This window comes from Triticum urartu, chromosome 4 (assembly GCF_003073215.2).
Source record: "Triticum urartu cultivar G1812 chromosome 4, Tu2.1, whole genome shotgun sequence".
NCBI lineage: Eukaryota > Viridiplantae > Streptophyta > Magnoliopsida > Poales > Poaceae > Triticum > Triticum urartu.
Window position 1 is genome coordinate 506,054,635 of NC_053025.1, and position 20,099 is coordinate 506,074,733.

The window sequence follows — 20,099 nt, forward strand, 5'->3', positions numbered from 1 at the left end:
TTTGCTGCAGATATTAAATCTCCAGGTGTGGTTGAATTGAAAACTCAGCCGCTAATACTTACAAATATTCTTTGGCTCCCCTTGTGTCGAATCTATAAATTTGGGCTGAATACTCTACCCTCAAAATCTGTTGCTATCCCCTATACTTGTGTTATATCAGTCAGTTCATGTTTCCTGCATGTTTTCGGTTTTGTAGAAAATCAATATCTAGGAAGGTTAAAATACACCAACAATTTAATATGATTTTTCTGGAATATATGTGATTTTTGGGTGAATGAATCAACACAAGATGGTGCCCAGGGCCCACACGGCCAAGGGGCGCGCCCACCCCTTGGGAGCTGGGAGGCAGTGTGGCAGTTCCTTAAGTCGGTTGGAGCCCTTCTTTCGTCGCAAGAACTTTATTGGGGTAATCCCCTCAAAATTTTAGCCCAATTGAAGTTACGGATCTCGACTATAAAAGAAACGGTGTTTGGCCAGAAAACAGAACCGAAACATAGAAAAAAGAGGGGTGATCCCATCTCAGAGGGGCTCTCGCCCCTCCGGGAGCCATGGTGGCCAAAGACCACAGGGGATAACCTCTCCCCATCTAGGGGGAGGCCATGGAGGAAGAAGCCGGAGGGAGCCTCTCTCCCCTTCTGGTGGCACCGGAGTGCAGCCAGGGGAACCATCATCGCGGCGATCATCTTCACCAATGTCACTGTCTTAACCTACATCTTCATCATCTTCCTCACCTTTTTTCAACGGTCCACTCTCCCACAACCCGTTGTAATCCCCTACTTAAACATGGTGTTGGACGCTATGGATTATTATTATGGTGATTTCTTGCATCTTCTTTGTGTCTGAGTAGATTACTGTTGTCCTATGAGTTAACTGGTGCATTGCCATGATTGGTTTGAGTTGCTTGTGGTTATGTTACTGTCCTTTGGTGCCCATCATATGAGCGCATGTGGACAATACCATAGGGTTAGTTTACGTTGATAGGGCTATGCATATGGGGGTAGGAGTGACTGAAACCTTGTCGGACCATGGAAATTGATACATACATGATTGAAGGGGGGCCAATATATCTTAATGCCATGGTTTGTCTTACCTTAATGAAGTTGTTAGGATGCTTGCTAATATTTTCAATCATAAGTACATAAAATTCTAAGGGGTAGTATGTTAGCAGAGGCCTTTCGCACATATAAACTTGCAATAATGATTAGTTTAGTAACTTAGCTGATTGCCCAGGGACCAATATCACACATCATACCACCACTATTTCACACTTGCTATTTGTATTATATTGTACTATTACTTAGGCAGCACCTAATTTTTATGTTTAAGTTCTCCGTTATTTCGCAAAGCTACCACTTTATACTCGCAACGTAGTTTTATTTCTTGTTTCTTAGATAAAACAAACACTCGGTGTACGTAGGATTGTATCAGTGGCAGATAGGACCTGACAGAATATTCATTTTACCTTTAGCTCCTTATGGGTTCAACACTCCATCCTTATCGCCTCCATATTTGGGAAGTGCTACGACAATTCCTTGCACCTGGCGATTATCAGAAACATGGAGAAAGAAGCCACATCGATTCAGAACATTAATTATTATTTAGAAAAACTAACGCCCACACGTGTGGCAACTTGCACATCGCCCACACGTGTGGCAACTTGCACATCGCCCACACGCCTCCATCACCACTTATTTTGCCATGTATTAATAGATGACATCAACAGGAATCTTTTTGGTTTACGGCTTAAAATGTTTTATCTTCTAATTAATAAATCAAATTAAAAATCCGTTTTCACCATTAAATCCGTCTCGACGAGATCTTCAAAACTAGATCCAATGTTGATATGTTTCAACGAATATTTTTTTGCCCAAAAGTTACCACGATGTTTACACTGTAGTTGCTATAGTGTTTAAACTAAAATTGCCATGTGGCAATTTTAGTTTGTAGAGCATGGCAATTTTAGTTTTTTGATAATGGCAATTACAGTACTTTGACCATAACAATTAGTTTTTTTATGAACCATGTCAGTTTTAAGTGCATGTATCATGGCAATTTTAGTTTATGGTTCATGGCAAGTCTAATTTCTTAATTCCATGTTTTATAATATGTCAAAATTTACTTTTAAATGTAGAAGAAAATAGCTAAAGCATATCATGGCAACTTCAGTGTAAACATCATGGCAATTCATGTGCAATAGACATGGCAACTTTTAACCAAAAAAATCATCGAAATATATTTATATGAGATCTAGTTTCAAATATCTCGTCGCAGGGGATTTAATGGTGAAAACGGATATTCAATCGGATTTTTCATTTAAGAGATAAAACATTTTAAAAACTAAAAATCCAAAAAGATTCTCATATGCATGCATCCAGTGATGTGGCATAGTCTGTGTGTTATAAAGCGTGTGTGCGGCTTTGGCTCACACCACACGTGTGGGCGTTAGCGTTGTCCTTATTATTTTACACAGTAAAATCCTGATCTATTAATTATTTGTCATGACGGTACAAAGAAAAATAGAAGTGATAAAAATTACATTTAAGTTCGTAGACCACCTAGCGACGATTACAACCACTCGAGTGAGCCAAAGGCGTGCCTCCTTCATCGCCCCTCCCTCGCCGCATTCAGGCAAAACTTGTTGTAGTAGACAGTCGGGAAGTCATCATTCGAAGGCCTCACAAGACCAGCGCACCCATCTCCAATGAAGAGAAGCGTAGATCAGAAGGATCCAAGTTGTAGACAAATGAACGAAGACTGGATCCATGTCAACCAATACCGACTGAATCCCGACAAGATCCACCAGAGATACACCTCCACATGCCCTCCAACAACGCTAGAGCCACCGCCTGGACGGGGGCTAGGCGGGGAGAAAGTTATTACATCCTCAAGGAGTTGTCACCACACCTTTCGGGGCAGTACATAAACCCTAATCGACCTAAAGAAAAAGCCTTAAATCAAAGCAAGAATCCTCCCGTTGGCAAGGTCTAGGGTCCACCGTGCCTCCGTGGCCACAAGGACACCGAAGATGAGGCAGACTGATGGCAACGCTGGCAGGATGTCAAGAAACCCTAATTGCATGTGCACTCCAGTCAGAAGGTGAAGGGGTCATAAATAATTTTTAGGGGCATTAATTATTGGTAATGTCAAAAATCTAGAGTCAGACTTTTAGGCATGGAAAATCAAATGTTTTTATGGCAATTTATGTGTCGCGAGGATGGTAATGTACTTTAGAAAGCCCAGTAAACCATTGCAGAAAATGATCATGGCAAGGTTTTTCCATGCTTTCTAAAAACGTTGCCATCCTCGCGAGAATATAATCTACCATAAAACATGTTTGATTTATCATACTAAAAAAATTGTAGTGAAATTATTAAGTATACTAACATAGAGCCCCATTCTTTTCTTTAATTGATGTGCCACATCGACATTTGGCCTATAAAATTATGCTAAGAGACTATTAACATAACATATAAATTTAATAAAGATCTAGATCGACTAAATTCGTGAACAATTTAGCTGGGGCAACAGTCGATCCAACAGTTTCCAATGCTTGAACGTCTCATTCAAAGATTAAATATGCTTCGTTGTAGGCAAGGTCTCGGATTATAAAGAAATGATCGGATAGCCTCCTCTGCAAATGGAGGTAGGGTTTTGTCAGATTGACGCAAAATTATAGTAAAATTTTATACTTACTATACTGCTGTGTTAGTATATTTTTCATTACTTATTTGACATACTTAACAATAACCCTGGCGCGAGGGTGCCGGTCCCAACGATATGGTCAAGTGATGGAAGATCAAACGGCATGATGCATTTACATGAAGGCAAGTTTAGAACATGTAACAGGATAACCGATTATCAGGTTCAGGGCTAAGAAGAAAACATTGGCACCAGAGGCGATACAACTATAAAGCCATAGTTAGGCATACAATAGATAGCTTGGTTCAATTGCCTCCATGAGTGCCATTCCATTTGAGATGCGACGCATAAAATGACCAACAAAATACCAATGACGTTTGTCCTGCTTCCGGATGCCTCTGTTTTGTGCCCACCAAATTTGACAAAAATTTTCATAATTATTAAATATATCACTTTACATATGAAAACTGATGCATGCACACATATGTAATGAAATTAAACTTGACTAATGCAACAACAGAGTGAAAGTCTCATGAACACGGGAAGAAATGTTACAAATGTTCTGCATCCTTTTGACACTACCAATCCAAAGTGATCATTTCTATGGGCAATTTTTTTCACAAGCCTTATTTAAATTATGTGTTTGATAAATAACACTGGCTCTGAACTGTACATGACCATAAAAAGTGCATACATAGATCATTTTCCTGTGATAATATGATATACAAAAATCCTTGATAAATAAAGTGTATCTATGTCAATAGTACTTTCTCCGTCCCGAAATATCTGTCGCAACGAACACACATTTTGAACTAAACATCATTTTTCAATTACATCCTTATACAATTCAAAAGTTGGCGATCCGCTCCTCCCTCTCCCTCGTGATTCGCTCCTTCCTCGCGTCGTCGCCTCCAGATCTCGCCGCTGGCTCCAGGCCTCTGCTCCTCCCTGCAGCTCCAGACCTCTTCTCCCCGCAGCTCCAGGCCTCTGCTCCTCCCTGCAGATCGCCCCAGGCCTTGCCCCAGGGAGCACTCCGCAGGCCTCTGCTCTAGCAAGCTCAAGGCATGGGGGAGCTCCAGGCGAGCTACAGACATGGGGGAGGAGCAGCAAGAGGCAGTACCTTGCTGCCCCAGGTTTCTCGCATGGCCTCCCTAGGCTCCAGGAACCGCAAGGCCATGCTCCGGGCCATGCTCCACGCCCAAAATGCCTCCACCGCGCTCCAGGACGCCTCCTCTGCTACGTGATGAGGAGGATGGTGAGAAACATGACTTGATCTATAAGAGAAGTTCTGTCTAATGTAACCTATAAATCGACAAGTTGGCTTGAAAATTGACAAATTGATCTCTAAGAGAAGTACGCCTGAAAAAATTAAAAATTACAGTACACATGCAAATTGATCAGCTCTTGCAAATTGATCTCTCATTTTTTTGACCAGAGTTAAATGCCAATTTGCTATCAACATGTAATTCTAATTTCAATTTGGGGTTTTCTTCCATGTATGCATACAATCAGGAGTACAAATGATCTCTAGTTCTTTGAAATGGTGATTGTTGGCGTTGCATCACTGATGGTGTAGTATACTGTAGTGAAGAGAAAAATGCAGCAAAGGCAGGAAAGAGTTACTACTACAGGCGAAATTTGTTACTGCTATACCTTCTTAAGTGCGCAATGAACTCCTGCTTTGCCATGTGCTTCATCTCCTCCAGCAAGGCGGGAAAAAGTTACTGCAATGCAACACAAGGACCAGCATGAATCCATGAAGGAACTGGCACACGTCCACACGATGCAAAGCTTGAGCACGCAAGAGTCACCAAAATTGTGTGCATTGTGAACTGAATTAAAATTCAGTTGATTTACTCAAAATACATTCATGGCAGTAAAAAAGAAACCATGAGCAGAATCATGAGATGATGGCACTACATACTGTATCAAACATTTGTTGATACCAAACATGCTTGGAGTACTCAAACATTTAAATTCATAGGTACTGTGAATTTAACTCCATGTTTTAATAACTCCAACAAATTCAAAGTTAACTGAACATTTAAATCCATGGTGTGCTACTTGCTCTGAACATCCATGTTTTAGTAATGAATGCAACCAAGAGAAGCTCTTTAATCTCCTAAGGAGACAATAATGTATAGAAGAGAGACAGCCACCCCGTGTAAATTTGAGCACAACCATCTCAGAGAGCTAAACCACCTCTCCACACATTCTTTGCAAAGAAGTTTAGTGCCTAAGAAGAATATGATCTAAATTCACTGAAATAGGCAAAACATGCAAGTCCCAATTCCATTAAATCAAACAAACCTAAGGATCCAGCCGGTTTGAGCCATCCAAAATTAAACAAAAACGTGATGTGCGTGCGCACACACACACACACACACACACACAAACAAGAACGAAAGTTGCAATAACCAAATTGGTGGGTGTGGACAAGCAGAGCATAGCATGAGAAGGAGAGAAAGCAGAGAGATACCTTGCATGGCGTCCAGTAGGGTTGGAGCAGCGGCGGCCCAGAGGAGCGAAGCGATGGTCTTCCCTTGCTTGTGCCTGCGTGCATCAGGGAGTGAGGGAGGAAGGGGAGCGGCCAAATCAAAACAAGCAAGCAGAAGGGGAGGGGGAGCAGAATAGAGACCTTGCATTCTCATTTTGTGGTGATGGAGAAGAAGCACATGGCTGCCAATGTCGGTGTCGTGGTTGTGGCCGAGGTGGATCCGGCCGGCGCCATGCTGGAAGCAAGCAGAGGATGGGCTACATCCCCATGCGAGACTTGGCCTTGTTTCATATGTTGGCCAGAGTTGTTGAATGTTTAAACATAGTCCTGTCGTGGTTAACAAACGGAGGTTATTACCATATGACATATGCTCTTGCATAATTTTTTTTCGTTCACTCTGTAAAATAGCAGGACATCATTGTACTTCATTTAATGTAAGTAAATCTTATTTAACCTAGCAAAATATAACGTGAATGTGTGCCTCCCACAAATTGATATATACAAATTCCTCTTGGTCAAGCAATAGAAATAGAGGAGATATTATTTGACGCTCACTGCCTCCAAATAATTGATCTAGAAAAATGAGGAGAAGCTCACCTAGGAGAAATAAGAATGCAACCTCATAGCCTCCGCCACTGGATGCTTCTCTACAGAGGACTCGAACTTCCGTTGTGCCATCAAGGTCATGGTGAGCGCACCGGCCCTCTGTTGTTCATGTTATGGTGAGGGCACTATGGTTACGATGGACTGAACTATCTGTCAGTACAGCATGCGCCGTGGCCTTTGATGCCATATAAACCTAGCTTGGATGCCGAAGAATCATTTCGTTGAACATCTAACCTGCAAGAACCCACAAAGAGTACCCAGATTTGAGAAGCTTGCAGACTACACTTTCTGCGGAAAAAATGAAGGAATCAATCTTATTATTATTGCTGCATATTTTTTAGGAACACGTGAGTGCTACTGTACACTTGCTTGAAATATTGATAACATATCTCCAGTCCAAAAAAGAGGCATTTTTCTTTCAAAAGCATATACTACTGCAGGCTGCAACAACTCCTATATCATGTATGATGTCGATCTGAGTGCCAATGCAAAGATAATGAATACAGGAATGGATTGAATTAGCATTCCTTATCTGAAAAAGGACTGAATTAGCTTCCTTTATATCTCAAAAAGGACTGAATTAGATTCCTTTCCTAAATTAGATAACTACATCAAGGTGATACAAATACAATTGAACCACCACCAGTTAATTTAGTAATCAGTCCTATCAACCTAAGCTATGCATGCCTGACAAACACTAACCTTCACAGCACTTCACACTAACCTTCACAGCACTCAGAACCTCCTAAGGTAGATGTGCAGGGGGTAGGAAGAGGGGGTGGAGCTCACCACGAGATTAACTTCGGAATGTGGTATGAAATAAACACATGGGCAGAAGCTCTAGCAAGGCATTGTAATTGATGAAGCTAATGCACATCATGCCAAGGAGATAAAGAAATATGTTAACAAATGTGAATGCAGAAATATGTTGGAAGGCTCATTTGTCATTGATATTGGATAGAACCAGGGGTTCAAATACCAGCAGCCAACACCGCTAATTTTCTCTTAAACCAACATGCCCTTCTTTCAAAATGTTTAAAAATATCATCATTCGTGCTTTCGTCTTACAGTAATCTCCAGTACAGTGTATTAACTTGAAAAAGAGACGAACTAAATCAAGCTAGGCAATAGAAGAGCAAGAGGAGCTTACCCATCTTCTTCTTCCTGCGCTTCTCCAGATGAACGCCGGCGGCTCGGCTCGCGGCAGCGTTTCAGGGCAGGCGCGCGGGTAGCGCTGTCGTGGCTCACACAAGCAGTGCCACGGCCGTTTCGTGGCACCAACAGACATGGCCCTACAGATCAACAATTATTATAATTAAGAATATGAACAAACATGATCAAGTGCAGTTCAACAATCAGATAGGATAAGAATAACGAACATGCTATACACAATAATCATAATAAAAGAATAATAATTGAGGCCTCATCCTTAACTTGTAACAGAAAATTAAGTCTGCACTTGATCCTGATTTTTGCTAGTAATTAGTGAGTCCCTATTATTAGCAAAAAACGGACCAACATTTACGCAAATGGCTAGAGAAATGAGAAGAGAAGAAGAAAAGGGATCGACCTGCAGAACAAAGACCGGCGCAGCAGGACGAATCAACCAGAAGCACGAGCACCCGCAGCGGACCAACCTGCAAGGGAAAAAGAGCAGATCAAGGATGAGCTCCAGGCAACCACAACTGGGACGATTGGGAAACCTTGTAACCTCTCATGGTAGCAGACAATGGTAGGTCAATCGAATCCAGCACGGACAACACCAACTACGACAGCTTGAGGCGGTGGAGTTCAGGAGAAATCCCCGCATCTGATCCAAAACTCGATAAATAATGTTCCTGCAAATACACAGACCGCGCAGCATTGGTTTCTTATGCATTGAAAAACTAAGCATATAATTAAACATACAATGATTTGTACTTTGAAAACAGTAGCACACAACTGAACATTTTGGGCAAGTGTACAAAAGGCTTGCATAAACTTCTCAAATTAACAGTAATAACTACAAAGGAAAGGAATTCACAAATAGCATTGACTTGTGAACATGAATGTCTAACAGAACAATCATAAACCAAAATCTGTGCATCTATTCCCAGTAAGAAGATATACTATAGAATCTAAGAACCAAAAATGCAGTGTATCCGCCCATGTGGTGGACTGGCCATGTCTGTCTAATCACCATGGATGATCCCAAACTATGAAAGCACCCTGCATACTTCGTTCAATATAGCTGGTTCGCTTTAAACCACAATCGTATATTCCCAATATCCACAGCCGCTAGACCAGACCATAATCATCTCAGAGCTGGACGGTGGGGGCGGGGGGGATTAGGCTACCTCAGTGATGATGGAGAGGACGATGATGTTGCGGAAGGTGCGGCAGGAGAACTGGGCCCGGCGACGCATCCGCGCATGCACGACGACCTCCTCCTTGGACAGGCAGTGCATGCGCTTGTCGTAGTTCTCGCGGCCGCCGAAGAGCCCGCCTACGTGTCTACTTTCCCCCACAGTTTTAATACTGAAATTATTCCCACCTCCCTGGTTCCACCACTGGGACAAATTTAACACAGAATTAAGAACAAAAGAAAGGCCATCCAATCCCTCGAGTTTTGTCAGGACAATGCATAAATAAGAAACCCCTAATTAACTTGCAGAGTTGGTACCCAATCAACGCGATAGTTTCCCATTATTTGCAATTATGACTGCTTAGCAAGCATGTACAGTCTAGGTTGTACAGTAAGTAATTATTTGAGGAGCACATTGGCCCAATCTAAGATCGGTGATGTAGAGACAGAGGTTTATCATAAAAGATCTCCCTTATAACATAAAGCAATTCCTCTCCAAACAACCAAGAGCTTTAGTTGGTGCAGCGTTATCAACGACAGGTCATAATACAGGATAAACCAGGCCATTTTATTTTCCAGGTAAGTGCCCACCTTCCCAATAAAATCAGCTAAATATAGTGCACCGCAGCTCAACCGAGTTGCGTCAACTGCTGAGTCCAGGGCATTCTCCACAGGCGGCTTCTGCCGTACTTGCGCCACGAGAAGTCGTCCGCGGGGATCTCTGCCGCCTTCGTGCTGATTTCCGGTACGCGAGTCATCCGCCGAACCCGGGACTTCCTGCCGGTTCCATTCATTCAATCTTTAGCAACATGGATAACACCGGCAGACGAAGAACGGAACAACGAAATCCATCCCTGGGTGAATCGAATCTGCTAGACTACTAACCTGCGCTTGGAGCAGTGGCAGCGGCCACCGGAGGCGCCGTACTTTCCGCCGGCGACGTTCTCGGAGTGCGCGTGGTCGTGGCACTTGCGCTTCTGCCCGCCACCGGCGCCGGTGGATACCGCGGAGGACGCCAGCGGCGGCTTCCCGCAGCTGGCCGAAGGTCTTCTTCTCCCCTCCTCCTTGCCCTTGCCCTTGGCCTCCACCGATCTGGAGAGGCGACCTCCGACGAGGCTTGTGGCGCCCCCATCCTCCCCGGTGCGGTTGACCCGCGGCGCCCACGCCTCCGGCAACCGTGGCACGAATCCGCGGAGGCACGCGCACACCCGGCGACGCCCTTCCTCTCTGGCCGCTTCCTTCACAGCGGGAGGATGGCCTGGGCGAGCGGCGGCGGCGGCGGCCGACTGGCGCGGGCCTAGGGTTTGGACGGGGGAAGGGAGAGAGGCGAGGCGGGGGAAGAGGAGAGGGGTTCGCCCGAGTGGGGAGGCGGGTGGCGGCGGCGGCGATGTGGCTGCGGGAGGCGGGGGGGGAGGGGGGAGAGGAGGCGCGCGGGAGGGAGGGCGGCGGCTGCGGGAGGGAGGGAGAGAGGAGGCGGTTAGGTCTCTGGACAGGAGCGCCCCCCTTTTATACCCCCAATACGCGAAATGACCAAAATACCCCGGTGGGGGCACGGTATTTACATTTTGCTGCCATTATTATTCATTCCAGCAGTGTCAATCCCAGATCCAACGGCCCAGGCTTCTCCAGATCTCGATCGGACGGACGAGAACGCATCAAGGGAACCGATCCGACGGCCGAGAGTGCCTGAGCTCTAAGGAGCCTTGTAGGAACATCCTTCTCTTATTTATTGATGTTGTCGCTTATTTTCCTTCTCACCCTCGCAGGCGATGGCCTCATGTTCACAAAAAACAACAAAAAACGTGTGTTGAATATGATTAATCCTAAGGTGTCTCTCTTCCTCTCTCCTCACTCTCCACCTCTCTCTCTCGCTCGCTTTCTCTCACTCTCGCGATGAGAAATCTGTTGTTTTCCCCGCGACATTTTTTAGAGGTATGCATGTGTAGTTATCGATAATTTTTTTTTCATATATGTTATAGTAGGGCGTTTATTTGCAATCTAGATCGCCGCCGGTATGAAAAAACGGATCTTGCGCTATAAATTATAAGTTTGCTTCCATAAAAATATTTTTAAAAATATTTAACAGGTAAAACTAACATCATATTTAGATTCCACACATTTTTCTAATAAAAATTCATATATAATATGTTAAAATCAAAGTTACGGTTTAAAAGATACAGATAATTTATAAAATCATTTGGTTTGACTCAAATGTATTCCAAAATAATATTTAAAGATATTTAACAGGCAAAAATAATCTCATATTCATATTCTACGTATTTTTCTAATCACATTTCATATGTAACTTGTTCAAATCGGAGTTATGGTTTAAAAGATATGGATGATTTTAAAAATTATTTGTTTGACTTAAATATGATCCACGGATGAATTACCTAAAACATTAGGGGGGGTTTCGAAAAATGTAAAATAACGGTTCAGGCGTGACTTAAATCCGGACGGCGGGTTGATTTCAAGAAAAGATGGGGACTTTTGTGTAAAATACGAAAATAACGATTCATTTTAATCTAAAACAAGACTATGGGTTGAATTCTTTAAAATAAAGGGACTTTTCTATAAAAATCCATGACGGACGAAAGAAATTCAATTTACTTTATTATTAGGTAAAGATTTGGAACATATATCATTAGCAAATACTCTTATATTGCGATGAATTCAGTTTCTACTATGTAACTTTTTTATGTTTTTCATACTTTGTAAATTTTATTATAGTTTATACATATTTATGTGAGATATCTCTAAAACATACTATGATTTAACAAATATCGTAACAATGCATATTTAATCATATGTGTGGGACTGCTTCAGATATACTCATTTTTTTAGCACGCATGTACAAATTTAACCATATGTGAGTGATTACACAATGTACACATTTAACCATATATTTATTAAACCATATATGGTTTAATGATATTCCCACATACTCTTTCTTTAAAAAAAATAATGGGCATACATATATGTATGCGTACACATCCATCAGTGATCGTAACAACATTAGGCTCAAGGGTGTGCGGGAACTGTCCAGAACGGCGGTGACTGAGATTGCTCCCGGTCCCGGGCAATCTCACCGAGCTCGCGTACTTCCTCCGTATTGAATCCAACTTCGTACACGTACATGCGGCCGTCGTAGGGGTGTATCCAGTACACGCTGTTGGGCAGCAGCCCAAACTCGTTGGCCGGGCACCAGCCTGCGAAAGCGTAGCTCGAGCCGCCGGCGAGGATGGCCCGGTCGCCAATGCTGCCCACCCTGATAAACCTCTTGCCCGCGAGATCCACCCTGTAGACGGCGATGTCAACGATGGCTCCACTTGGCCCAAGGCATTTGCCCCCACTCCCTTTATTTTTCCGGTTGTATGTTTAAAGCCCGTGTGTGAGAAACAGATATGTTATTAGCCCACCAGCGAGCAGCCCATCTGTATACAATCAGGTGGTTCTGGCTAGAAATGAATTAAGTTTAGGTCGAGTTTGAGATGCGTTCGTCGCCTGATCTACTGCTCGCATGACCGCCGCCACGACCTGAAACCGTCGCGCTGACGCCTGCTGCTCTACGCTGCACATACAAGACGCCCCTCTAGCGATCAACCGGCCGGCCGACTTGCCATCCCCATGGAAGAAACTGTACTGATCTATCATTCAATCAAGGTATAAGCCCTAGGTTTAGACGTTTAGTTCTCTCTTTTTTTAATTTCCACATTATTATGCTATTCTGATTTCCGTGTTTTTACGCAAAAAAAATCCGTGTTACAAAGGTAGCATATTGTATTAAATATCCATGTGTATAAATTTGACTTTTAAATTGGCAATTAGATTGATTGAATCTAGATTCACGTCATAATTTTGTATAAATTTCACTTTTAAATTTGGTTGGCTTTATAAATGATCGAGCCATTATCTCGTATCCATGTTTCTGGAAGAAAAAAAATTATATATATCTTTGCCCCCTCTCGTTTTTCGTCCTGGGCACGTCGTACTCGGCCGCCCTGACCGACCAATAGAACTTGCCGCCGCACGCCGCGAGGCCAGACATGAACCGCTTCGCGAATTTGCCCCACGGGGTTCGCATGCCGCCCAGGTCGTACACGTACCTGTCCCACGGCGACGGCGTGCCGCCGGCGTGGCAGTACCACATGGTCGTTTCATCCGAGCTCGACCTATACCGCTCGAGAACGACCACCGTGCAGCCGCCGGGATCCGTGGGCTCACCGGACAGCGCGCAGTCGGTGCCTGACGCCGGCGGCGAAGCCCACGGCGGCAGCGCGATCTTGTCACCATCAGAGGCGGCGGCCAGCGGGTTCCACAGGATGGTGGCGAGCGTCGCCGGGTCCCAGAGGAGCAGCCAGCCGCGCGATGTCACCCAGCTCCGCTTGCCGCGCAGCACCTCCTCCATCTCCTCGCAGGGGCGGCGTGTGCCGTCCGAAACGCTATACAGCGTGGTGGCATGTTGGTCATTGATGTGCCCGAAGACGAGGCACGACAATGACAACACCCTCGCCATGGATGTGCGCCTGCTTGCGGCTGCGATCCCACGGACGTTGTTATCTGTCGCGCGCGCGTGTCACCCGCCGATGCGATCGGTAAATCCCCGTCATGCATCACTTTATATAGGCGCGCACGTGACGGGGCATGGGCCGATCGATGACGAGTCGGTGTCGTGCCCCTCAAGGATTCACTAAATCCACGTGATACTCGGAATCAGTTTTAAGAACACATTAGCTAAATGTCACTTTAGCTAATGGGTCGGTCGATTTTGGGATTCCTGAAGAAATTCGCCAGGGGAAGGCCGGGGGGGAGGAAGGAGAAGGAAGGGGCTCGCCGGAGGGCTACCTCATTATCTATCTTAGGGTTTAGGGTGGTGGCCGTGGTGGATGACAGTGGTGGGGTGGTGGTGCGCTCCGTTGGAGAAGAACACCGGATGTGGGCGAGGCTAGAGGGATGGTCGGGGCGGTTCACGGGAGGGCGGTGCGGTGAGACGGTTGCAGGAGCGCCGTCGGCTGCAGGCGGCGGCAACGGGCGGTCCAGCAGGTGGTAGAAAAACCATCTGCCTGTTCCAGCTCCGACGTAGGCCGGTGACAGCAAAATAACTTGCTGGTTGTAGCAAATCCATCTGCCGGTTCCAGCTCCGGCGTCAGCCAGTGGCTGCAAAATTTCTTGCTGGTTGTAGCAAAATTACCCATCAGTGATAGCTTTTCTGGCGCGAGTTGCAGCAAAAAACGCAACACCGCAGTCGCTGTTGTAGCATATCCTGTCGTCGTCGGTAGCTTTTCTGTTGTCGGTTGTACCAAAAATGGCGCACCGTCATCGCCACCACAACCTCGCCGTCGTCGGTTACGACATATCCAATCGCCGGTTGTAGCACGTGCTAATGTTGGGAAACGTGGTAGAAAAAAATCGCACCTACGCACACCCAAGATCAATATGAAGATTCTTTACGGGTTGGGATCACGATCGTTACCGACTCCGAGTTGTAGCGGAAGAAGACGAGTCGGTGTAGATCATACTTGAAGTCACTCGAACCGTAGATGAACGATCCATCAAACCGCTCACGAACCGTCCCACAACCGAAAGACCGAAAGCACGACCTCTTCATAGATTGCAAGCGTACGGTCTTCACGATCCGGCAGCGGTTCCCCGTCCAGCGCTAATCGTCGCCGGAGAATTAGAGGGAGAAGAAGAGAACCGCACAGAGCTTCTCTATTATGAGGTTTAGAGAAAACTGGAACTAGATCTAGCTAGATCAAATTAGACGAGAACTAGATCAAGAGAGAAGTAGAGATGCCTTCAAAACTTATGAACTAGATCAAGAGAGAACTACTTCATAAGTTTATATGTTGAGCCCCAAGGCCGTAACTTGGGAGTGGGCCTCTCCAAAGTCGGTTTGAACACAAGGAAGAGTCATGCTCGGATTCTAGCACGAAACGCCAAGGTTCTTGGCGTTTTTGGAAACGCCACGAACATTTGCGTTTGGCCCAGGGCCAGACGCCATGGACCCTGTCATCTGGTCCCTAACCTCTGTAAAACCTCCATTTGCGTCGGCCTAAAGCCTCATGGGCCTTACCCTTGGCCTATCCAATGTGTCCTCGCACCAGAACAGTTATGAAAATATCTGAAACTCTTTCAGAACTCTCTTGAAACTATTGCTTATATTCCTGAAACTATTCCAAGAATATTTTCTCATAACTCTTGTTCCACTAACACTCAGCAGATCGTGATTCTCTTAAGCTTGTGACCCTATAGGTTCGGTAAAACATAGACATGAACAAAAACCCTTTTGTTCAATGACCAATAGCGGAACCGTGGACATTCATATCGGTCCCTGTGAATACACGAATGCCATTCGAGTGAACCTTTGGTTATCATGTAATGTTCCCTTTGCTTCACTATATTTCAGAAAACCCGGATGCATCGGTATCCTCCTGAGTCATCACATGTTCACTATACCGTTATCCTCGTTACCGGTTTTGTTCTTCTTCCCCGTTGTCGTATTCCGGCTCGGGCAAAGACCGGTGATTGTGCCTGGATTCCAAAAAAGCTCGACTACCAGCGGCAAGTTGAGGACTATAATTGGGAGGTGAAGCGGCAACCTACAATTTATCCCCTTTAAACCAACAATTAGCTTCAATGTGGCCCCATCTATGACAAGTCCGCCAACGGATTCTATTGGTGCAACTGGGCCTTCTACGGCCTGAAAGCGGACACTGGACACAGAAGGCCTCGCCTGAGTTCTAGACGCACCCATTATATTCGTAGGCCCAGACTCATTCGGGTCAAGAGTTTGAACCGTCGAAGATCCCGCCCTCCCTAAGGCGACATTATTGAGGGATGTTAACACAGGAGAAATTGACTGATGAACTGAATCAATGCGTTTGAACACAGAACATGATTGAGGAGGAATACCTCCTGAAGAACGACCAAGATCAAAGAAACGTGGCTCATGAACCACAGAAGCATAAGAACAGTGATTTCTGGAACGGGGAACAACAGACCAACCCTCCTCCAAAGAACCAATAAAAGAATGGTAGTCTGGGAACAGATCAAGGCCTTCAGATCCCAACAACAGAAAATCCACACTAAATAGGTTGTTCGATATAATACTACCCCGAATGATTTCAAAACCAAATTCATTAGGGGATCAAGGCCTTCAGATCCCAACAAGAGGAAATCCACATGAAATCAGGAAGGTCGTTTACATCGTCTACGAGTTTACTGACAATAAAGTTAGAAGGCTCGTCCAACCAACTAGATGAAGTGTTATTACAGTAACTGAAATGAGCTAGCACATGAGCCGCTTGATTCCAAAATCTATAACAATACTTATAAACGACCTTCCCGATTAAAGTACTAGTGTCCATATATTTTGCGAATATTGCCGCCGAGTAGTCTCACCATATGGTTTGTCCATCATAGTAATTGATTACTTACAGAGAATCTAATTCGGCTTCTAACCGGTTACACCTAAAGGACTTAGCAAAAATCAGCCCGTCTCGCATGGTCAACGCTTCTGTTGTTATTGCATCCATCGCGACAGGTATAAACTTGCATGGGGCTTCCAAAAAATTACCTTTGTCATCACGCATAATAGCCGCCGTAGCACCAACCCCTTCGTCCGAGTAGTACACGTCATAATCATTTGTTCTGTTTTTTCCGAAGACATAGTCGTTTGCTCGAATAGACATACCGTAATTAGGCGAAACAACCGCTACACTAGCAGGAGTATATAATTTAGTAACCACTACCCACATGCGACGATATGTGTCAGCGGAGGTAGAAGCCCGAAACAAGTGCGGGCAGGCAGTACAGCGTGCCACCGGCCACTCACATACAGACACCACCAGTGTCATATCTGAACGGTGATGTGCCTGGTCTCGTCCCCCGGGGACAGCGAGAAGGTGGCCTGCTTCGAGGTGTTGCCGGCGTTCACGGTGACCACGTACTCGCCGAGGTAGCCGCTGAAGCTGTATGCGCCGTGCGCGTCCGTCGGCCCGGCGACCTGCCCCGTCTGCCACTCCTGCAGCAGGCGGTCGACGACGTCCCCCACCGGCAGGTTCTTGAGGTTCCAGTCCGTGAGGCACATCTGGTAGCACCCGCCCTCGTGCAGCGCCGTCCAGAGCATGACGCCGCTCACCGCCGGGTGCGCGTACGCCTCCCGCAGCACCTGCTCCAGGTACACGGCCTGCGTCTGCGCGTCGAACTTGTTGTTGATGTCGATCTCGGTGAACCAGATGGGCAGGTTGAGCGTGGCCAGCTTGTCGAGCACGGCCCTCATGTAGGGGATGTTGGGCCTGGAGAAGTGGCCCTCGAGGCCGATCCCCTCCAGCACGGCGCCGCCGGCGCGGAGGTCCTTGAGCCGCGCCACGTACGCGTCCACGGTGGAGGAGGCGTCGTCGCAGGTCTCCACCACGTTGTACTCGTTCATGAAGAGCGTGGCGAGCGGGTCGGCGTCCTGCGCCACGCTGAAGAACTCCATGGTGGCGTTGGCGCCCAGCCGCTGCTCGTAGAAGTTGAAGTGCAGCATCTCGTTGTTCACGTCCCAGTGCGCGAACTCGCCGCGGTAGCGGGTCATGAGGCTCTGGATGCGCGTGTTCACGGCGGACCGGAGGTCCTCCGGTGACAGGCCCTTCACCCACCGGGGGGTGGCGTCCTGGTTCTCCCAGAAGATGTTGTGCCCGCGCACCATCACCCGGTGCGACCGCACGAACGCCAGCATCTGGTCCGGCACGTCGAACCGGAGCAGCCCCGACGCCGGCTCCGTCGAGTACCACTTGAGCTCGTCCTCGAACACCGCCGCGTTGAACCGCTCCACGAACCACTTCTGGTACGCGTCGTTGCCCAGGATGGTGGACGCGATCGCCGACCCCAGCGGGAAGTCCTTGGACGTCTGCTCCACAGACACCGACGCGCCGACCACGCGCGTGCCGTGCGGGTCGGCGACGTGGATGGTGGCCATCCTCTTCCTCCTCTGCTTATATACGAACCAAAAAACAGATCAAATTACCCGCAAACTGCCAGGGAAGATCAACAACACCAAAAGCAGCTACCTTCCGGATCGTATCTTTCTGGTGCATCGACCATTGATCCGTCGTGAACGGCTGGAGCGAGGCGCTCGCAGTGGTGATCTTCATCGGGGTCCTATCAGCATTCTGAAATGCAAAACCAACAAGGTGACACGCTTCAGCAAACAGTTTCGTTCGAGAGGCAAATCTCTGGGATTTATCACGTATGTGCACCTGGAAGAAGATGACGGAGGTCTGAGTTGGCCAGTCGAGGACGAAGCCGCCCTTGAGGAACGCCCAGCAGTCGCTCCTGGCGAGGACCGTCCCGATGCACCTCGTGCCGGAGTTGTCCGGGGCCAGCCTCGCGGTGATGAGAGCCGAGGGAGAGCCCTCCAGCTTCACCCAGCCCGAGAAGGTGTACATCGTGGACTTGTTGAGGTTGTAGACCACGAACGCCGGGGACAGGACGCCGGTCTCCGTCGTCTTGTACCCGTTGGGGTCGTCGCCGTTGCCGTACTTGAGAATCCCGCCGTTGTACTGCGCCGGCTCCGGGCGGCCTCTGCACTGAACGCCACGTACATCACACAGATTTAATCACCACTATTCCACGAGCGATGCATGGGAGTGAACTATGCTGCTCCAGTTTACTCGTCGTCAGAGCTACCATGCATACGCACTCAAACTTCCGTCAGTCCATTGTGCATGGACAGGACAGCGACAGCGTGACACAAGACTAAAAGTTCAGCTAAGCGTATATTATACAACTAATGAGCAGTAAGCAGATCATTTGGTCGGCCTGAAAACGCATGTGAGCAGTAGGCGTGTGCTGCGCTTGCTTCCAAATAAGAGCATCGAGCAGACAGACTGAACTAACTCGTCATGATACTTGTAGCCATTTCAGAACATACCGTAGACTAATGCTTCAATTATGCCACGAAAAGTGTGGTATAATACTAGTTGTCATTTGTTTGTGTGTGATATTTTAGCAGGTTGGTGCGGGTGGGCTTGTGGTCTCCCAGCGCACACATGGGAACAAAACTGAAATAACTGAAGAAAACGTCAGGTGCACACTGTGGGAGGAAAGGAACGTTGGTGGTCCAGTGGATTTGGGCGTCCTCATTTCGCCCCCATTCTCTTCCTAGTTAGTTCTAACCCCATGACATGAGCTCCGGAAGAGCACTGCCCTCGCTGATAAACAATGCAACAACAGTTGACAAAGACCAGCTCTGTCAAACTACCACACTCTCACCAAAGAAACTCGCAGCTACTACTGGAAACTACTTGGAGAAAAGAACGCAGAACAGAGGACCGTTCAGTAAGACTTACGTCCGTGTGGGCAGTGTAATCGTACCAACCATCTGCATGCAAACAGAACATATAGTTCAGACAGTGTTACATGCAACACACTCGGACAGTAAAAGAGACTGGAAGAGGAACAGAAGCAAAGAAAGAAACTGACCAGGAGGCACGGCGCCGACAAGCCCGCCGCCGCAATGCACCATCAACCACGCGAGAAACACCACCGCATGGCCTAGAGCAAAGCTACCACGGCTCCTCATCTCGCACCAGCTAGCTAGCTAGCGCCGTGCTCTGCTCCCCCAGCTTCGTCTGCTCAAACACAGAGCTCCCCTCACAAGCTAGCAGCGAGTGGATGCTGAAGAAGAATGTATGTATGAATGTGTGTACCGGCTACTGCTATGATCATTCAGGGCAAGGAGAGCTACTCCGTCCAGGGCTATATATAGCGGCTCCCGGGTAGAAGGCGGCCGAGGCGGGGCACTTGGGCGCACCGTCGCTTGTGCGCGCCCGGGTGGCCGCTCCCCCCTCCCCGCACCTGGCGGGCCGCCATTGGCCGGCACCGGGTCACGGGCCGCCGGCCGTGGGCGCCCACCACGTCGGTACGCGCGGAGGAAGCGGTGCGTGCGCGCCTTCCTTCCATCCCCGGTTTGGTGCAGTGAGTGAGTGCCCTTGTGGTGCTCTCCAGCGCCGGGCCTAGCCAGCA

At 47.1% G+C, this 20,099-nt stretch overlaps 2 protein-coding genes across 2 annotated transcripts; both read right to left on the reverse strand.

Moving 5' to 3' along the window:
- Positions 1-4,313: 4,313 nt before the first annotated feature.
- On the reverse strand, positions 4,314-13,602 carry LOC125554831. Its single transcript, XM_048718232.1, has 12 exons — positions 13,097-13,602; positions 12,189-12,384; positions 9,972-10,589; positions 9,678-9,863; positions 9,079-9,291; positions 8,313-8,580; positions 7,893-8,034; positions 6,734-6,976; positions 6,278-6,463; positions 6,119-6,192; positions 5,293-5,363; positions 4,314-4,872 (listed from the first exon to the last, which is right to left on the reverse strand). Exons 1-6 carry the CDS (start codon positions 13,600-13,602, stop codon positions 8,509-8,511), a joined length of 1,791 nt encoding a protein of 596 aa, XP_048574189.1. The 3' UTR covers positions 4,314-4,872; positions 5,293-5,363; positions 6,119-6,192; positions 6,278-6,463; positions 6,734-6,976; positions 7,893-8,034; positions 8,313-8,508.
- A 3,111-nt stretch (positions 13,603-16,713) lies between these two features.
- LOC125552314 (endo-1,4-beta-xylanase 5-like) lies at positions 16,714-19,821 on the reverse strand. Its single transcript, XM_048715821.1, has 5 exons — positions 19,557-19,821; positions 19,424-19,455; positions 18,332-18,661; positions 18,143-18,244; positions 16,714-18,063 (listed from the first exon to the last, which is right to left on the reverse strand). The coding sequence occupies exons 1-5, from the start codon at positions 19,654-19,656 to the stop codon at positions 16,942-16,944; spliced, it is 1,686 nt and encodes a 561-aa protein (XP_048571778.1). The 5' UTR covers positions 19,657-19,821; the 3' UTR covers positions 16,714-16,941.
- Positions 19,822-20,099: the final 278 nt, after the last annotated feature.

Bases quoted from the DNA above. Each gene is read 5' to 3' on its own strand.
- LOC125554831 (XM_048718232.1), bottom strand. From the start codon at position 13,602: ATGGCGAGGGTGTTGTCATTGTCGTGCCTCGTCTTCGGGCACATCAAT. The intron at 9,292-9,677 runs GTGGGCACTTAC...AATTTGTCCCAG, and splicing joins TAGCTGATTTTATTGGGAAG to TGGTGGAACCAGGGAGGTGG. The intron at 8,581-9,078 runs GTAGCCTAATCC...GTGTATTTGCAG, and splicing joins TCCTCTCCATCATCACTGAG to GAACATTATTTATCGAGTTT.
- LOC125552314 (XM_048715821.1), bottom strand. From the start codon at position 19,656: ATGAGGAGCCGTGGTAGCTTTGCTCTAGGCCATGCGGTGGTGTTTCTC. The intron at 19,456-19,556 runs GTCAGTTTCTTT...GTTTGCATGCAG, and splicing joins TGTCGGCGCCGTGCCTCCTG to ATGGTTGGTACGATTACACT. The intron at 18,064-18,142 runs GTAGCTGCTTTT...GTATATAAGCAG, and splicing joins AGAAAGATACGATCCGGAAG to AGGAGGAAGAGGATGGCCAC.